General features: G+C 42.1%; 2 protein-coding genes across 2 annotated transcripts; both read left to right on the top strand.

Moving 5' to 3' along the window:
* Positions 1-436: 436 nt before the first annotated feature.
* polg2 (polymerase (DNA directed), gamma 2, accessory subunit) lies at positions 437-5,262 on the top strand. The gene is given in 9 exon segments (XM_018665197.2): positions 437-1,359; positions 1,918-2,023; positions 2,567-2,672; positions 3,661-3,846; positions 4,083-4,220; positions 4,315-4,365; positions 4,367-4,396; positions 4,560-4,660; positions 4,783-5,262. Coding segments are annotated over 9 exon segments (1,383 nt in total). The 5' UTR covers positions 437-860; the 3' UTR covers positions 4,949-5,262.
* A 734-nt stretch (positions 5,263-5,996) lies between these two features.
* Positions 5,997-15,463, top strand: srp68 (signal recognition particle 68). Its single transcript, XM_051070708.1, has 16 exons — positions 5,997-6,161; positions 6,582-6,648; positions 7,474-7,587; positions 7,774-7,969; positions 8,145-8,227; positions 8,342-8,451; positions 8,631-8,710; positions 8,893-9,037; positions 11,258-11,352; positions 11,574-11,638; positions 11,855-12,008; positions 12,226-12,320; positions 12,713-12,842; positions 12,952-13,027; positions 13,128-13,180; positions 13,294-15,463. The coding sequence occupies exons 1-16, from the start codon at positions 6,074-6,076 to the stop codon at positions 13,519-13,521; spliced, it is 1,779 nt and encodes a 592-aa protein (XP_050926665.1). The 5' UTR covers positions 5,997-6,073; the 3' UTR covers positions 13,522-15,463.
* Positions 15,464-16,462: the final 999 nt, after the last annotated feature.

Here is a 16,462-nt window from a genome sequence, read left to right as displayed (position 1 = left end):
TGCCTCTGAACCTGAGCCTTGGACCTGAACACAGTTTTGATAGAGGTTGTGAAGTGAGTAGGTTTAAAGGCAGATAGAGAGAATAAAAGAGGCCACACATATTACATACATACAACAAATATTTCCTCCTCCAGCATTTTTTTTTTCCTAACAATGCAGGCAAGGCTTTAGAAGAGCACTTTTTGATATTTTAAGTTACTACTATATTCAGTTCACTGGCGTTATTTTGAGTGATTCATTTTGTGTCAGCGTTACAGATACAAGTTTTTCTTGTTAAAGCATTGTTCATACCCCGAGAGCACCACACCAGTAAATATAAGGCTGTTAAATAACTTTACAGAGTATAGAGTCAGCTAAAAACTAATTCAAGCCTTCAGTATATTTCAGAAGCCTTGATGTTATGTGCCCCATCTGACAGGCGTCGTAACCCGGATGTAAAAGTGTCATTTCCGGTTCATGTATCACATGTTACTCCTGTGAAATTGTGAAGTTTGTCCAGCGATTATCCTTGAACAGTAACTCAGGAGCTATCAGGACAATGCAAACTCTTTTTAAAAACACCGACAGCCTCTGGTAGTTGCGGTATGTACGTGATGTTAGCGCCCAGCAGATGACACAGGACAAAGCAGCGACTCGTTTCACATTTAGCGTCTATTTTTAGGTTAAACAGAAACACTTTACCCTCAGTTGTTTTTTTAAGAAAGTTTACTAGCTTCACTGAGGCATTGCTAATGTTTTATGAGGTATTTAGGGTGTGTTTGGACGGAAAAGAGCGGCCAGATTTTTGCTCATGAGGATCCATCACTTCAATAGACAATCTTTGGACGTCTGGACCAGTCTCCTGTCTCGAGCTTCTCAGCATGTTAACTTACTGTGTCAGAAACGTCCTGTCCACACGCGCATCTGTATTAAAAACCTCACAGCGCAGTACTGTATCGCTGATCCTGTTTCACAGCAGAGGACGCTGCAGCACAACATGGACTAAAGACCTGGATCAGCTCAGGCCCCTGCTGCAGCTCTGTATGGACAGGTACTACATCTCACCTGGTCAGACCAACGCGGAGCTGTTTGGGCGCGGGATGAGCTGCAGCTACGGACCTCTGGGCATGGAGCTGAGGAGGAACCTGCTGGAGCAGTGGTGGCACTCCGTGACCTCTGGGTCCAAAGCTCCGGTGTTCGGGATAAACACCCTGAGCAGCAGCAAGGATGGAGAGACAGATGGAGGAGGACAAGTGAGGATGGTTGAGAGTGAAAAGTTGAAACAGTTACTGCAGCAAGATGTGAGCAAGGAGCTGATCCTCCAGGATGTACAGGCGCTCCTTCAGAGGTCCCCGTCCGTGAGAACTCACCTACTTCAAGGTAAATATCTGCATAACATTTATGGGAAACTTTTTAATCAACAATTATAGTTGTGCAAATACAATACTGTATAATGATTATGATGGGATGTAGTTGTCTGTACAGCAAGGTGATGGTGAGATAGACCACTCCTGAATTCTGGATGCACTAACTGTTGGGTTTAATGGACTGTCTTTTTCCTTGTTTGAGTCTGTCACAATTAAAACTCCACCTGTCAAACATTAGATTTAAGTTTAGGATTTTATTTGTTTGTTAAGAGTTGGAATTTGAAAACCCAGGGCAAGGAAATCCTCCCCATCAGGTGGTGAAAAGAAAGAAATACTTTATTAGATCAGATGACATTATCTAAGCCATTAATCAGAACCAAGTATTGCATCAGTCAGATTTTGTGGAAGGGCAAAATAATAGCTCATGGAAACATAACTGATGACACGTATCCTCAGCTTGTAACAAAATAAGGAAATAAAACAATGTTTGCCATCCTAACCTTAATCTTTGTTGAGTAAAATGTGGATAAATTGAATGAAAAACATGAATTAAGTGTGGGTCTGCTCTCAGGTGCCTTGGAGCAGTTTCTCCCCTCGTTGGAGCTGGTGAACAGGAAGCTGCCTTTTGGCCTGGCTGAGACTGGTCTGTGTTTTCAGCCCTCAGACGGTTCTGGTTGGTGAGGCTTCATCTGCTGTCTGTCGTCTGTTTGTCTCTCTCTGGGTGTAGACACATGAGGATGTTTAAAATTGGCTCTTTAATGAGTATAGATAGGTGGATGTAGATCTTTAGGCTCTGACCATAAAAAGTTACATGAATATTAACATGTGATGTTCAAATGTGTTCTGTGCCCCATCGTAAAAAAATAATCCTGAGTGTACATCTGAAACTGGGTGCTATGGAACATGAGGGTTTTTCTTATTGTAAACAAACACTTTTCACTTTGTTATAGATGATTGGACTGTAGCATATACTCAGTCACTGCAGTCAGCCAGACAGCCTTGTGATTAGATCAGTTTCGATGGTTATGATGTCAATAATTGTTTGCATTTACCCCATGTTGTTGTACACTATTCATTATTAAACCACTGAGGTAATACACATTTGTGTTTTTAAAAAGTTGCTATATTTATTAACAGAACAGTATTTTACTACAGTTATTGGCTAAATTCAATTGTGTGGTCTGACTGTACTTGGAATTTATTGGGTCTTTTTCTGTCAGCCCTGCTGAGACCACCCAGATGTCTCTGGTGTGGTTCTGCTCTCCTCGCACCTCCTCCCAGTGGCTGGATCACTGGACACGACAGAGGTTGAAGTGGTGGAGGAAAGTGAGTATTTAAAGCAGTATTTCCAAAACAAATATGTTAAATACCTCAACAAGGATTTTCCTTTTACACCTATGTACTATAAGTACTTTTTACGTGAACTGACGACAAGCCACAGTAACCAGGCTCTTTACAAAGAGACACACTGACATTTAAGTCTGCTTTGTGTAATTTACAGGCCAAATTGGTTGTAATTTAAAATTAACAATACAAGGAAGTTATTTATTGCCGTTAAACCAGAGCAGGTGATTTTGATTTTGATTTTTCTGTGCAAAGTCTTTGCTAAAAGATGCACATGCATATTGCTGCTTTCTGTAATAGCATTTAAAAGATGATCATAAACTGTAGAATTTCCAGAATGGAGCAGCCCTCAACCAGTATTTACAGAAAAAAACTGACAATATTGACTTCTTCAGTTTCTAGTGTGCTAAAGGCTGCTGTTGTCTACCATGGAAATGTGTATGGAATGGCTTTCTAAACAAGGAACTCTGTTGTTGTCTGTAAAGTTCCTGTCAGAGGTGCTATGGCATTTCACAGAAAATGTGATCACAATGTAGTTCTGTTGTTTGCCAGTATTGTGCCAGTGGCTGGCTGCTGGACCTGATTTTGTTGGCTTCTCACATTAAATGAGATTGTTAGGAGCCCTAGTTCCTGAGGTCATTAATTAACATTTGTTTTGTCTGAGGAGGTCTATATATGCCATGGGGTATTTTTCCATCTATCCATCATCCCATCCTTCATGTTTATTCTAATTAGTTAAATACACACTCACCTCCTGTACTCCTCCAGATCTCCTAAATTTCCCCCCAGAAAACAGTTTTTTAAATTCATCAGTTGAGTGTCAAATCTCAGCATGAAGATGAAGGAGTTTTGGGAGATGCTATCACCTGCAAAGTCAAGGAGTGCATCTTAAAGACTATACTATTACAAAATCATCTAAACTCGTGTCTTCCCTTTCTTCCCTCTATTCTGTCAACCTGTCCATGTCCAGTTTGCCCTGTCTCCCTCCGATTTCAGCAGCAGTGACGTCCCAGCGGAGGAACTTGTGGAGGCAGCGTCTCGGGGGGTGAGGATCGTCTACAACTTCCCGTGGGGACAGGAGCCCCTGGAGACGCTGTGGAGCCGAGGAGATGCTGAACTGATGCAGACGCACAAAGGAGCCCGATCCAAACTACAGGTCAGTCTGCTTCTTTTATTTACTGTTTTGATGTGGATGTGTTGAGACTCTTAACAGTGATTTTGACTAAACTCATTGGTCATTTTTGAGGTCCCAGTTTGGACTCTGGTTGACTAAACATAATGTCAAATGTCTTCCAGTCTGTTAAAACTTTCTTATAACACAATCAGCTACTCACAACTGTTTCTTCAGTGTAATCACATGCAGTGTTATTTATTCCTCTGAATATGTTTCAGTGTCGAAACGGGCGCAAGACAGTTCCTCACGTCATCTCTGTAACAGGGAACGTGGACCGTGGTTTGATGGCCTTTCTGTCCAACTCACTGCAGCTGCTGAAGAGAGAAGACAGCAAGAAGAGGCTGCAGCAGAGAAAGGTAGTGATGCTTTACTTTTTTCTCTTCATTATTTTTTCTTTGTCCTTCTGTGATGTGATTCTGTCTCTGAGTTTTGGTTCTCTATTCATTTCAGGTTCTGAAGTTGCATCCAGTGTTGGCTCCAGTCAAAGTGGCTTTAGACATTCAGCAGGGGAGCCACTGTGGAGCTGAGACGGGTCAGAAAAACATTGATTAACAGGGGACATCAATTATTGTTTTGTAGTGCTGGGTGAAAAGGATCTTTCAAGTGATAGAACCAGAATAAAAGTATTTAAATGAACTTGTTCATTTTGTATCCATCAATCAAAGGGAACTGATGAATATTTAACTGTTTCGTAGGTGTGTGAAGGCCTCCTGCAAGAGTTTATGGAGGCTAAGATCTCTGTGTGGCCTGGGTATCTTGACACTATGCCAACATCAATGGAGCAGCTGAATGCCAAGTAAAGTGCTATTCCTTGTTGTAATGAATACACAATTGTTCATTAGGAGCAAATCAGTGATTAGCGTTTCTCTTGGTGTGAACTCATGTCTGTATGTGTGTCTCTGTGTCAATGCCTTGCAGGTACGATGAGATGGGAGTGCTGTTCACTGTGGTGATCAGTGAGAACACCTTGGAGAGCGGCCTCCTTCAGCTCCGCAACAGAGACACCACCATCAGAGAAACGATGCACATCTCTGAGATTAAGAACTTTATCTCCAGATACATTTCTGCTGCTGACAAAATCTGACTGGACTTTTGGACACAAACCATGGACACAAAACTATTGCACATCTGCAAGGCAGGGATGTCCCTGTGAGAAATATTTCTGCTGAACACAGCATGTAATGAAACAAAATGAATCTTTGGTTGAGTGTGGTCCAACTGGGAGCTGTGGATGTTTTTATGTCTTCAGGTATATTTGGATGGATGGGTGATGATTTTGTACCTCATCTTAAAGGCTATACATTATTATCATGACTGGTTTTTCAGACTGAGATGTGCACAGTTTGAGTTCATGTGCACACACCAACTGTGCATATAACACCCAATTCTTACCAGGGTGCAGCTTACAGGACTCTCACTCATCCTACAGCCTCCTTTCAGTACATCAAACTTGGTGGATAGCTCCTATGTTTTAACTGTGCATCATCAGATCTGTCGGCACAGTGGTGCTCACATAGGAGGAGGATTGTGATAAATGTTTATCTCTGTCTTACTTTCTATTAAAATATACACAGTGTCTCTTCAATGTTTGATTTTTTTTTCTTTATGCTATATATTAAGTGTCATTATCTGATTTCCAATGACTCGTCTGAATCTTGAGGTTCAATGGTCATTATTCGTCTAAACAAACAACAATCTCACTTCAAGAACCACTTATAGCTGTACATAAGTGCTAGTCACTCTTCATATTTTACATATATACAGTATGTCAAACTGTATAACAGGGACTTTGAACTGGGAGGAAATCTGGTAAAATATGCATTTATAATGTCCCACCAGAACCAGTTTGTTCCTCAAATTTGGGGGTTAAGATATAAGGAATATATATGATACCACTTGGGGCTTGTTATGGCAACGTACAGCCTTCTCCTTTGATTTGCTGCTGTGCTGTTCCTCATTATGACTTATAGTTCTGTGTAACTATAGAGAATGATATGTTGCTTATGAAAAGATTTCATTCATTCATTCATTCATTCATTCTCAGTGGAAGCTCTTATCAGACTTTTCTTTAACAGATAAGTCTGCACAGTTGAGTGGCTGGGAAAACCAATCAACTAAATCTCGCGAGGTTTGAATGTAGCTTTACCCGACCCTAGCTCTCCCTCTGACTGAGCATGTGTGAGTGCCGCTTAGCAGTTAGCATCTAGAGATGGCCGCAGACAAGCAAAACGAAGCTAAAGTTTCTCATCCGGACGAAAACAAAGAAAATTTACCGGACGGAGGACTTGGACTGGAGAGTATCCTTCTCAGCACCAGATGTGTAGCGACGTTTTTATTTATAATTTGCCGCAGCTAATCTGTGACAGGGCTGCGAAGCTAATGTTAGCTTCCTAGCTAGCTCGGTCAGCGGATAACGTTATTAGGCGACGTGTCACACTGAAGCAGGCGGTCAGCTCAGACATGAAAAGCAGATTTATAGGCCTTGTCATGTAAAGTTTTGTCAACTCTAAGGACATTATGTAAATTATGAATGCCAGTTATTGCGTGAAGCTGTAGACATGTTGATTTGTTCGCTCTAAACTGTTGTAACCTTCTGAGTTTTAGTAGCAGCGCTTGAGTCAGGCTGTCTGTGTCTGAACATCCAGTGCTAACATGACTGACATACTCATTCATTACTGCTGGTGTGAAGTAGGTTGTCCCTTAACACTGAATCGCAGTCTTGCAAATCATCAAGGAGTCTCAGCAGCAGCATGGCCTCAGGCACGGAGACTACCAGAGATACAGGTGAGCTGAGTCCAGTCAGACATGAACCACAAAACTACACTAACTGGACCATATCTGCTCAGAGGTCTGTGCTGAACTGTCCAGTTATATATAGAAGCAGCCAGTTTTTCCTTCATCAGAAGTCATTCGTAGACCATATATGTGTACTCTCTCTGTAAATTGTCATTCAGCCTGTGTCAGTGTCATTAGTTTTGTTTAATTCCTTGTGTATATCACAGTATTTGTGTTGGAGACTAAATTCTTGTTTTATGAACTGGGAGTAAACTGTGTGAATAGAAATCTCTGCTGCCATATGGTTCACGAGACTGTGCTGGTGTACAAACAACTCATTTAAACGGTGACATAATGAATAATCACTTTGTTACGCACACCTTTACACACCAACTCAGTCTAATTCTACCTTTGAAGTGTATAATGTTCACTTTTGTGTACTCCATTTGCTGAAAAGTATCACCACTAACTACAGCCATAATAATATACACATGCTTGAAAGAACACCTCTATGACTGTAGCAACATTTGAACATTATAAGTGTTGTAAAGGTAGAATTAATGGAGCTGATGTATTGGATCAGACTTTACACACTATCGTTGTCAAGACTTCAGCTTTTTTAAATGAGCTAAAATAACAAATAAAAAAGACAACAGCTCTTTGATAAACTGTTTTTTAATAATGTCATTCCCCTACTTTGTGATTATGTCTGCAAATATTATTTTATTGTGTTTCCTTACTGCAATGGTTGCCTTGTCCATCAAAATAAACTGAGTTGGAAATGTGCGTTATTAATTTGTGGTGATATAAACATCTTTGTTTGATCATTTCCAGGGGCTACTGCTCCCGCAGACTGCGTCGCCTGCGCAAGACTCTTGGTTTCAAGATGGGAAACCGACACAAGTACATTGGGAAGAAAGTAACTGTCGAAATGCTTTCTGACAACAGGTGAGGAACTGATAGTCTGAGTTGGACAATAATGTGCAGTAAACTGGTTGGTGTCATGAAAGAGATTCACAGAATTACCACATATACACAAACTGTGTGTCTGATGTGGGATAATAAACACACAACACTCAGGAGTCTGGCCCATTAACACTCAAGTGTCAGGGTATTATTCAATTTCCCCCTCAGGTATCTCTTGCTGGTTTTGATGGAGGCAGAGCGTGCGTGGAGCTACGCCATGCAGCTGAAGCAGGAGGCCAATACAGAGCCACGTAAACGCTTCCACCTGCTGGCACGTCTACGAAAGGCTGCCAAGCACAGTGAGAAGCTGGAGAAGCTCTGCGAAAGCCCCCGCGTTGATGCCAAGACCAAACTGGAGGCACAGGTACTAAAGACAGAGTCACCTTCAGACTGCATCCAGAGACACTTTGCATGTGTATAGAATAAAGGGTATACATTCCCTACAATACTGCAGTTTCAGAGGTAGAAAAGTGTCAACATTACTGAAAGTAAAACTCAACTCTTTAGCCACTAAAAATGATTTATCTACTTAATTTTAGGCCTACACTGCGTACCTCAGTGGCATGGTGGAGTTTGAACTGCAGGAGTGGAAGCGTGCCATGGAGGCTTTCAACAAGTGCAAGTGAGCATCACTATCTAAGTACTATCTAAGTACACTGGCAGAATAAGTGGATGTGTGTTTGTTATCTATGAATTCTTTTGCCTAATGGGAACACCCTAATTTTCGTCTTGTCAGGACCATCTATGAGAAACTAGCCAGTGCGTTCACAGAGGAGCTGGCAGTTCTATACCGCCAACGTGTGGATGAGATATCACCCAACATCCGCTACTGTGCTTACAACATCGGTGAGTAATGCACACATACTGATCCTCCTCAACATAACTGACAGCCACATTAGACTCACCAAGGCATCCTGAGACATTATCCACAAACTGCACACGTCCCAAAGTTCATATCTCCCTTCCCTCACACACATATACACACACTGTGTAACAGGACTTCTTTTGTCCCGCTCTGATTGCAGGTGACCAGAATGCCATCAATGACCTGATGCAGATGAGACTGACGGGTGGAGGAGGCGGCATGATGGCTGAGAAACTGGAGGTGAACATACAGAAGTTGGAAATCGTTATTAGTAATGCCTAATATCATGTTGGAGTGGACATTAACTGAATTTTCGATGGAATATTCTTAGACAAAATCCAAAGATGTCTTGGCTCATGTGTAAGAGAGAATCCATGTTTTTTTTAAAAAACAATTTAATGTGTCTTTTTTTTTTTCTTCAGGCCCTTATTACTCAGGCAAGAACCAAGCAGGCAGCCACCATGAGCGAGGTGGAGTGGCGAGGGCGGACGGTGCCCGTCAAGATCGACAAGGCCCGCATCTTCCTGTTGGGTCTGGCTGACAATGAGGCCGCCATCGCTCAGGCAAGTAGCTTCTGCTCTGTAGAGTTGAGGTCAGCCATTGATTTGAAAGCATTGTGTCTAACACTGGATCTCATTACATGCCAGCAGTAAGAATTAATGTGGGGAGAGTCCCCAAGGCCTAGTGGTCTAAAGCTGATCAGTGTTATTCACTTCACCTGTCAGTGGTATTAATGTTGTGGCTGATTTAGCTGGTTTATGATCTCCCAGAACTAGTTCTTAAGACATGCTGTCCAATCATTGGTTTCAGAAAGTCACAGAAATGGTTGAACAGAAACCTCCCCTGTCCGACTTCCAAAAGGTGTGGGGGAAGGGAGGTTCCAACATACACGTCATGTAATGGCATCTTCCATGGTTCAGTTCCAGCTGGGGACCGTAGTTGTATGTCGTTCACCCTTTTTCGCTCCACAAAGTTTCCTCTGTTTCATTCTTACCTGCTGAGCCACCGCATGGTTTAAATGATCAGTTCATCCTGCATCAGAAGGCAAACCAGTGCCACCATCATGTGACACCTGCAACTTCCCAGCAACAGAGCTCTGATGGCAGTGTTTTATTTGTTGTGCCGGCTCAGACCTTTGATCCTCAGTTTCTCATACCTGTGTGTGCTACGTGTCCTTAACTACTCTCCCAGCACATCCTTTGGCATTAAGGTGTCAATTACACTCTGCATAAACAACTCGAAAAATTTGGAAGTGGGCCCACAGCCTCAGAACACATTTTCCTTGTTAACAGTCCAGTTCCTTTAAAGTTCAGTAGGTGGCTCTCTTCCCTCCCAACCCCCCCCCCCCAGTGTCATCACAGCTCATTCCTTGTGGTTTTTCTGTGTCTGAAGGCTCAGCACACCCTGCAGACACACCTGTCACACACATCTGTCACACCCACAGTCACTCAGGTTTCTGGCATGCAGCCTCTCTCATCGCACAACTACATTCTGCACATTTCAGCCCACACGTAAATACAGGACAACACCCAACAGGTCTCCATGGGCAGTTCAGTATTATCATCTCATCAGTCTCAAGTGGACTGTTTTGGAGCTCAGCTGTAGCCTTACAAGTCACTTTTGAGCTAATAATGACTATGGCTAAACATATGGGAAGCCACCATGAAATTGGCAATAATTATTGTAGTAAGTTTGGTTTCTTCTTGTCCTAGATTACTCAGTTGAAATCAGAGTATGTCAAACCAACACCTTAGGCTTCCCTCTAAGTTGCACCTGATCCTCAGCTCTCTGCCTCTGAGGACAGGAAACGCTGTGTATGGCCACACATCAGTCCTACTTCAAGAGCTCCGTCGACACCTACCTACCTCTAATCGCTGTATCTGTTCAGCCCTCCCTCTTAACAACAGGGGATGTTCGACAGGTTGAGCTGGTCACACTAGGCGTTGGCAGGGTGTTGGCACAAGTGTGTATGTATGTAGTGCCACTACATAACATCAGGCTTCATGGTGGATGAGAGCAGCCTTATGACCCATCTATTGTCAATTATCACTATGAGGAATTTTCTCATAACATTCTTCTGTCTGAAGGGTTTTCTGCCTGTTAAAAGGTGAAATAATATCACCCAGAGCAGTGTCTTCATACTTTCGCAAGCGCTTCAAACAGAAATAATCCTGTATCAGCATTTCCTCTGTCATTAATCACTGACATTTTCCCCTCTTACGCTAATCCCACGTAGCCACTTTTCAACACGAACATAATCTGTCCTGCAGACCTCTGAGAATATTGCAGAGTAACACAGGCCCATTGTATGAGTGTGGCGATGAAAGAATGCCGAGGTGAAGAACAATCCTGTCATTCACAAAGATCTGAACCCTGAAACTCCAGTGTCTGATTACTGATGAGTTGGTGCAGGAATGTATCAGCAGCCTGCCGGGCCACATACCTGCATCTCCCCCCCGCCCCAGTTTGCCACAGTCACATTCCTGCTTTAACTGTTGCTCTTTGTATCAAACTACTACGACTTCCAAATGCGTAAAATATTTTTGTCTGCATGATTGACTTTTTCATAAGTGTAAGTACAGCTTTAATCAGACGAAAGGTAGTTGTGAATTTGTGTGTGCGAGTGTCATAAGTTCAGATATTGAGGCCAGTGTGTCTACTGATTTGTGTTTATTTAAGGTCTTTTTGATGTAACCGCTTAAACAGCTCCAAACACACAAGTTCACAGATTCCCATTTGGGATTTAGATCTCGTAGGTCTTAATCAGTGTTTCTGTTGTGCAGGCAGCTAATGAGGAGACCAAAGAGCATCTGTATGAGACCCTGTTGGCCGAGTGCAGAGACACCATCCAGGCTGTGAGAGAGGAACTCAAGAGTGAGGCGGTAAGATTCACTAGAGTGAAACGTTGACATACCCGGAGGGGGGGTGGTGGGTTGGAGGTGTCTTGTTTTTAATGACCTAGATGTCTGCTAACAGTTAAGTATTTCACTAACACAAACTATTTTATATTATATATTTTATATATAACAGGTAAAGGTGACATTAAAACAGGAATGTGAAAATGGGTTTTTTTTTTTTTTTTAAAAGTTGCTTGTCTTTGTAGAAGCAGCGAGAGAGGAGCTCTGATGCAGACAGTGGCAAGGTGTCCAACCTGCAGTTCCTGCACAGGTAAAAGGAACACTTGCACAGACGTCAGCCAAGACATGTATTTGTACTGTATTTCAACACAGTCGTTCTGTCAGAATAGACGCTCACATTGTAAGGTTGCAACTAATTTCTCCATTAGTGACAGTGGTGCCTAGTCTTCCCATCCCCTGCTTTTTCTCCCTGAGATTTATTACTTTGGTAAGTGAAAAGTAAATGTGCTCTTGTCTCCTCTCTCAGTTACCTGACCTACATCAAGCTGTGTACTCTGGTAAAGAGGAATGAGAGCATGGCCCATACTCTTCAGGCCAAACTGAAGGAGCCTGAGGCCGATGAGAGCAAGAGGGGTCCCCGTCCACAGGACCTCATCCGCCTCTACGACATCATCCTGCAGGTAAATGTCTGGGCGTTAAATATATCATGGTCTTTTTAATTCTAAGGTTCTGTCTGCATGTAGAGTAGTTGTTTAAAAAGTTTAAAAACTGTTGTGCTTTCTCACAAATAATTGTCCATACTAGCAACATGTATGTCAGCCAGTGTAATTAATTAAAACTTTGCTCCTGTGTCTCCCACCACTTCTCTAACCCTGTTATGCCCGTCCTTCCCTCCAGAGTCTGGCTGAGCTCTCCACCCTGCAGGGTCTGGAGGATGACCACACCTTCCAGAAGGAGGTGTCCCTCAAGACGCTGGTCTACAAGGCTTACAGGTCCAACATTTGTGTCTTGAAATGCTTCAGCTGCCTCTTTTAATTAAGACTCAACTTGTACAACAAGCTGTAAGCATCTTAATGGACAAATCAGCCAGGTTTGAGTGTTAGTGAGGCAGTTAATTTGCAGTTAATGCTGCCATATATTAGCCTGATACCTGTGCACCCACAATGCATTTCTTTATCAGTAGCTGCTCTCTTGTAGTCATGCCATATTTCTTCCTAGGTGGCCACACATTTTTTACATCAGTTCCTTTAACTGGACTGCACTCTCTTTTTGTTTTTGACCTCCTCACTATTTATGGTTTTCTGTTGATACATAGCTTTTCGATACATTAATACTTACAATCATGTTGTTAATGTTGTGTTTCTCCCCTCTTTTCTCCTTGCAGGTGTTTCTTTATAGCCCAGTCTTACGTGCTGGTGAAGAAGTGGAGCGAGGCACTGGTGCTGTATGAAAGGGTGCTGAAATATGCCAAGGAGGTCCAGTCAAAGGCCAAGAGCTTCAACAACAGCCTCAAGGTTGGTCACACATACAAACACTTGAGCAAAAAGTAGCCCTGTCGACCCCACAATTTAAAGAAATTGTCACAATAGCACAATCATTAATACCCATCATGAATTTCTGTAGGATCTCCCTGATGTTCAGGAGCTCATTGCTGAGGTCAGCGCTGAAAAATACTCACTTCAAGCTGCTGCCATTTTAGGTGAGGACACTTTGTGAACTGCCAATTTTCTAACTAGCTTGTTTATTTGTACCATATGAGAACCTTTTTACAATCCTGAGGAAATATGTTTGTATTTCAGACACTGATGAGACTGTTGAAGTTCCCTCTCAGCAGCAGGTGAAAGACAACACGGTAAGACAAGAAGAACGAGAGACAGTCTACACCAATGTAATAAATGTCCTTTAAAAGTAGGTTCATGTGTTGATGGCTTGGTTGATGTTTATCCATCCTCCTCCTCCATTCAGCCCCTCTGCGACCGTCTGGAGACCTTCCGCCTTGACCCCACCCTCGTAGGAAAGCAGCCCAATCTGGTCCAGTTCCCCCCTGACTTCCAGCCAATCCCTTGCAAGCCCCTGTTCTTTGACCTTGCTCTCAACCACGTGGCCTTCCCACCGCTGGATGACAAGGTGGAGCAGAAGGGCAAGGGCGGTCTGACCGGCTACATCAAGGGCATCTTTGGCTTTGGCAGCTAAATCAAACCCCAGGCTCTGGCCTCCACACGAGAGCCGCAAGGCCGCCCCACAAACAACCAGACTTGGGTCAGTTGTCAATTAGAATAATTTCAGTTACTTTTAATGTTTGATTTGTGGTGCCTACGTGCAAGGTGAGTGGAGTTTGCAGTTCTGAGTGTGGGTCTAGATGAAAGAGGGATAATAGAAAAGTAATTGAATCGATTTCAAATAGCAATATGACCCAAGTCCATCTGCCACCTTTAGTAATAACATCAGGCCTCATGGGTTCCTAGCATACCGACTCCCTCCTTAATTTGAGCTATGGAGGAGTCTGTGGCTTTCAAGTTTTACAGGTTACCATGCCATGGTCTTGATGCCTACAGCCAAGTTGTTCTCTCACAATCTTGTCAGAGAACACTATGCCACTTTGGCATCACTAGTAATTTTTTTTCCTTCTTCAGTGTGACATAAGCGCCTTCATTTAATCAAGTCTCCTTTTTTTCCATTTGTGTGTGTTTCAGCATTGTTTCTAAAAGCTAAAACTTACAAAGTGCAGTCTTAGCACCTATAGTGCTCATGAAATACCAGAAATAATCCTGTGACCTGTAGCTTAACAAACTGAAGCTGATGCATTTATCAAATGTCATAGTTTCAAAAGGCTTCAGCTGCATCCCATTTCTTCCCTAAACCTTTGCTGCAGTCTCTCCTCTCTTTGATCGCACATTAATGTATGATTCAGAACCTCTCTCTGTACACCAACAAGTCAGCCCACCCTGTCATCCTCCACGTAGTTTTCTTACCACCGCAACCACAACACCTTGCAGGCGGCTCAAGAAAAAAAGATACACTACAGGCCGGTAATGCAGCTTTAAAGTGGATATGATGATAAGCTGCTAAAAGGCACAAGAAGAAAAATATCTAGACACTTTTGTTCTCTGTCTTTTGTGATTGGTTTCTGATGCGTACAAGTTATGTGTGCTGTTATGTTACTTCTTCAAACAGGAAGACTGAATGAAGACGAGTTGTGGGAAGAACTGGGATAAAGCTAGAACGTTTTAGTCATATTAGCTGGATGATGGAAGACAAAGCCATGAATCAAATGTTGTTTGTCTTCAAAAAAAAAAAAAAGAAAAGAAATTGAGTGGTTTAATGTTTTAATTTGTTATCAGCATCAGCTTGCACTGGTCATACTTTTATGTTGTTCTTTGTGACAAGGGTCCAACTGCTTCAACTCATCTAGATGGAAGCACAGAACTCACAGTTTTATCACCCCACTCATATTTTCAAGTCACGTTTTTTTCTATAAAAGAGCCTGCTGGCTGATGATCATGTTGTACCGACAATGAGATGGGAAATTGCATGTGCAGCTCATTAGACTGCAGTTAATTCCAGTAATGTTTTTATTTTGACATTTTTATTTACATTTCAGCTTAATTACTGTCGTAGGACAGCGGTTAGACTTTCAGGACTGGAGGGAGGTTTTAGCAGCCTTTTCATTCATCACACCACCACGCCTCTTTGTCCGTCATCAGTAGGACTAAACAGTTTCCGTCACCAATTACATGTCTATACCAAAACGTTAGAAAAATCTTTTGTTATCAGTTGTTTGCCAGTCACAATGTGGATTCATGTCTTCTTCCTACACCAAAGCCACTCATTTTCTCTGATCCTTAAGGGACCTGGTTTGCCTGTGATAACTGGTGAAACTCTAGCTGGAGGACTGTTTCCATGTCACTTACACAACTGTTTTGCTTAAAAATTTTTTATTAATGTATAGTTTTTTTCTTTTTTCTCCCCTTCAGTGTTTTATGTTAAAGTAATAAGGTGGAGGTGCTAGAAATAGTTCCAGCACTGTACCTCGAACAGCCTGGAAAACAATTCGTCATGATCAATAATTAAAATGATGAGAATGTATGATTTGATTTAGTTTCGAGGCCTATGATTAAAATATATTTGCACCAAACTCTGTTTTCTTGAGATTCTTCTTTGAAGTCACTGACATTAGTTTTACCTGTGGTCCTAGTTATTTCAGAGATGTCCAGAACTGCGGTGGAGTAAAGGGTGAATTTCTGTGAAGTGAAGAGGTGTGTGACACCTGCACCACTGTTTCGGGTGTGGGTGTGTTACTAGGAGCGTGTGGGATGCCTTAGCAGGGTGTGAGTGTGTTTAGGATCATGTTGTGTATATGCAACTCATACAGTATGAATAATTACAAAGGTGTGTTTGTTACCCAAACACAGCCTGACATGCATAGTGCTTTTTTCTGCATGTTAACATCAGATTCACAATTTGATAAAGTGTATTTAATTAAAGGTATTTACTCAAATGCCTACACCAACACACACACACACACACACAGCATCTCTACGTGATTCCTTATCTGCTGCCTTTCATCACTCTCCTCTGCACACATACCTTTGTCACTCCAGAAACACAGAAATATGCTCTGCTAGAATGGACTACAGAGATTAGTGCTTATCTGCAGGAGGAAACCAGAGATAAAATACATTATTGCTTCCAGTCTGCTCAGTGTCTTTATATTTCTTTGAATCAGTGGACTCTCACCTTGTCTCATCATTTTGCTGTTGTGAGACAAGATGAAAAACATGGAAGTAAATAATTTCACAGATAAGAAAAAGTTGTGTATCGTTGACACTCGGATATCCTTGTTAGATTGTTGAAACAAAAAAGTCCAAGGGACAGTGAAGGCATCAAAGCTTTTTGAGACTTGAGATTTACTTTGTAAACCAGACAACCATGCTCTGTTTGTTTTCTGTGTGTAGTTAAGTGAAAAAGACTGACACACCTGACTGTGTTTCTACCTCTGTTGGTTCCTCTCAGCTCAACAGTTAGGGATTTGGTGCCATGCAGATAATTTATTGCCATGATTATGTTGCCATCCAAACTATGAAAATGAACTTGAGGAAGAGTCTGATCCTTATAAATCAGCAACATCTCTGAC

Source organism: Lates calcarifer, linkage group LG5 (assembly GCF_001640805.2).
Source record: "Lates calcarifer isolate ASB-BC8 linkage group LG5, TLL_Latcal_v3, whole genome shotgun sequence".
In the NCBI taxonomy this organism is placed as follows: domain Eukaryota; kingdom Metazoa; phylum Chordata; class Actinopteri; family Centropomidae; genus Lates; species Lates calcarifer.
The sequence above is the reverse complement of the archived record's forward strand: the minus strand, read 5'-3'. Positions and strand labels throughout refer to the sequence as shown.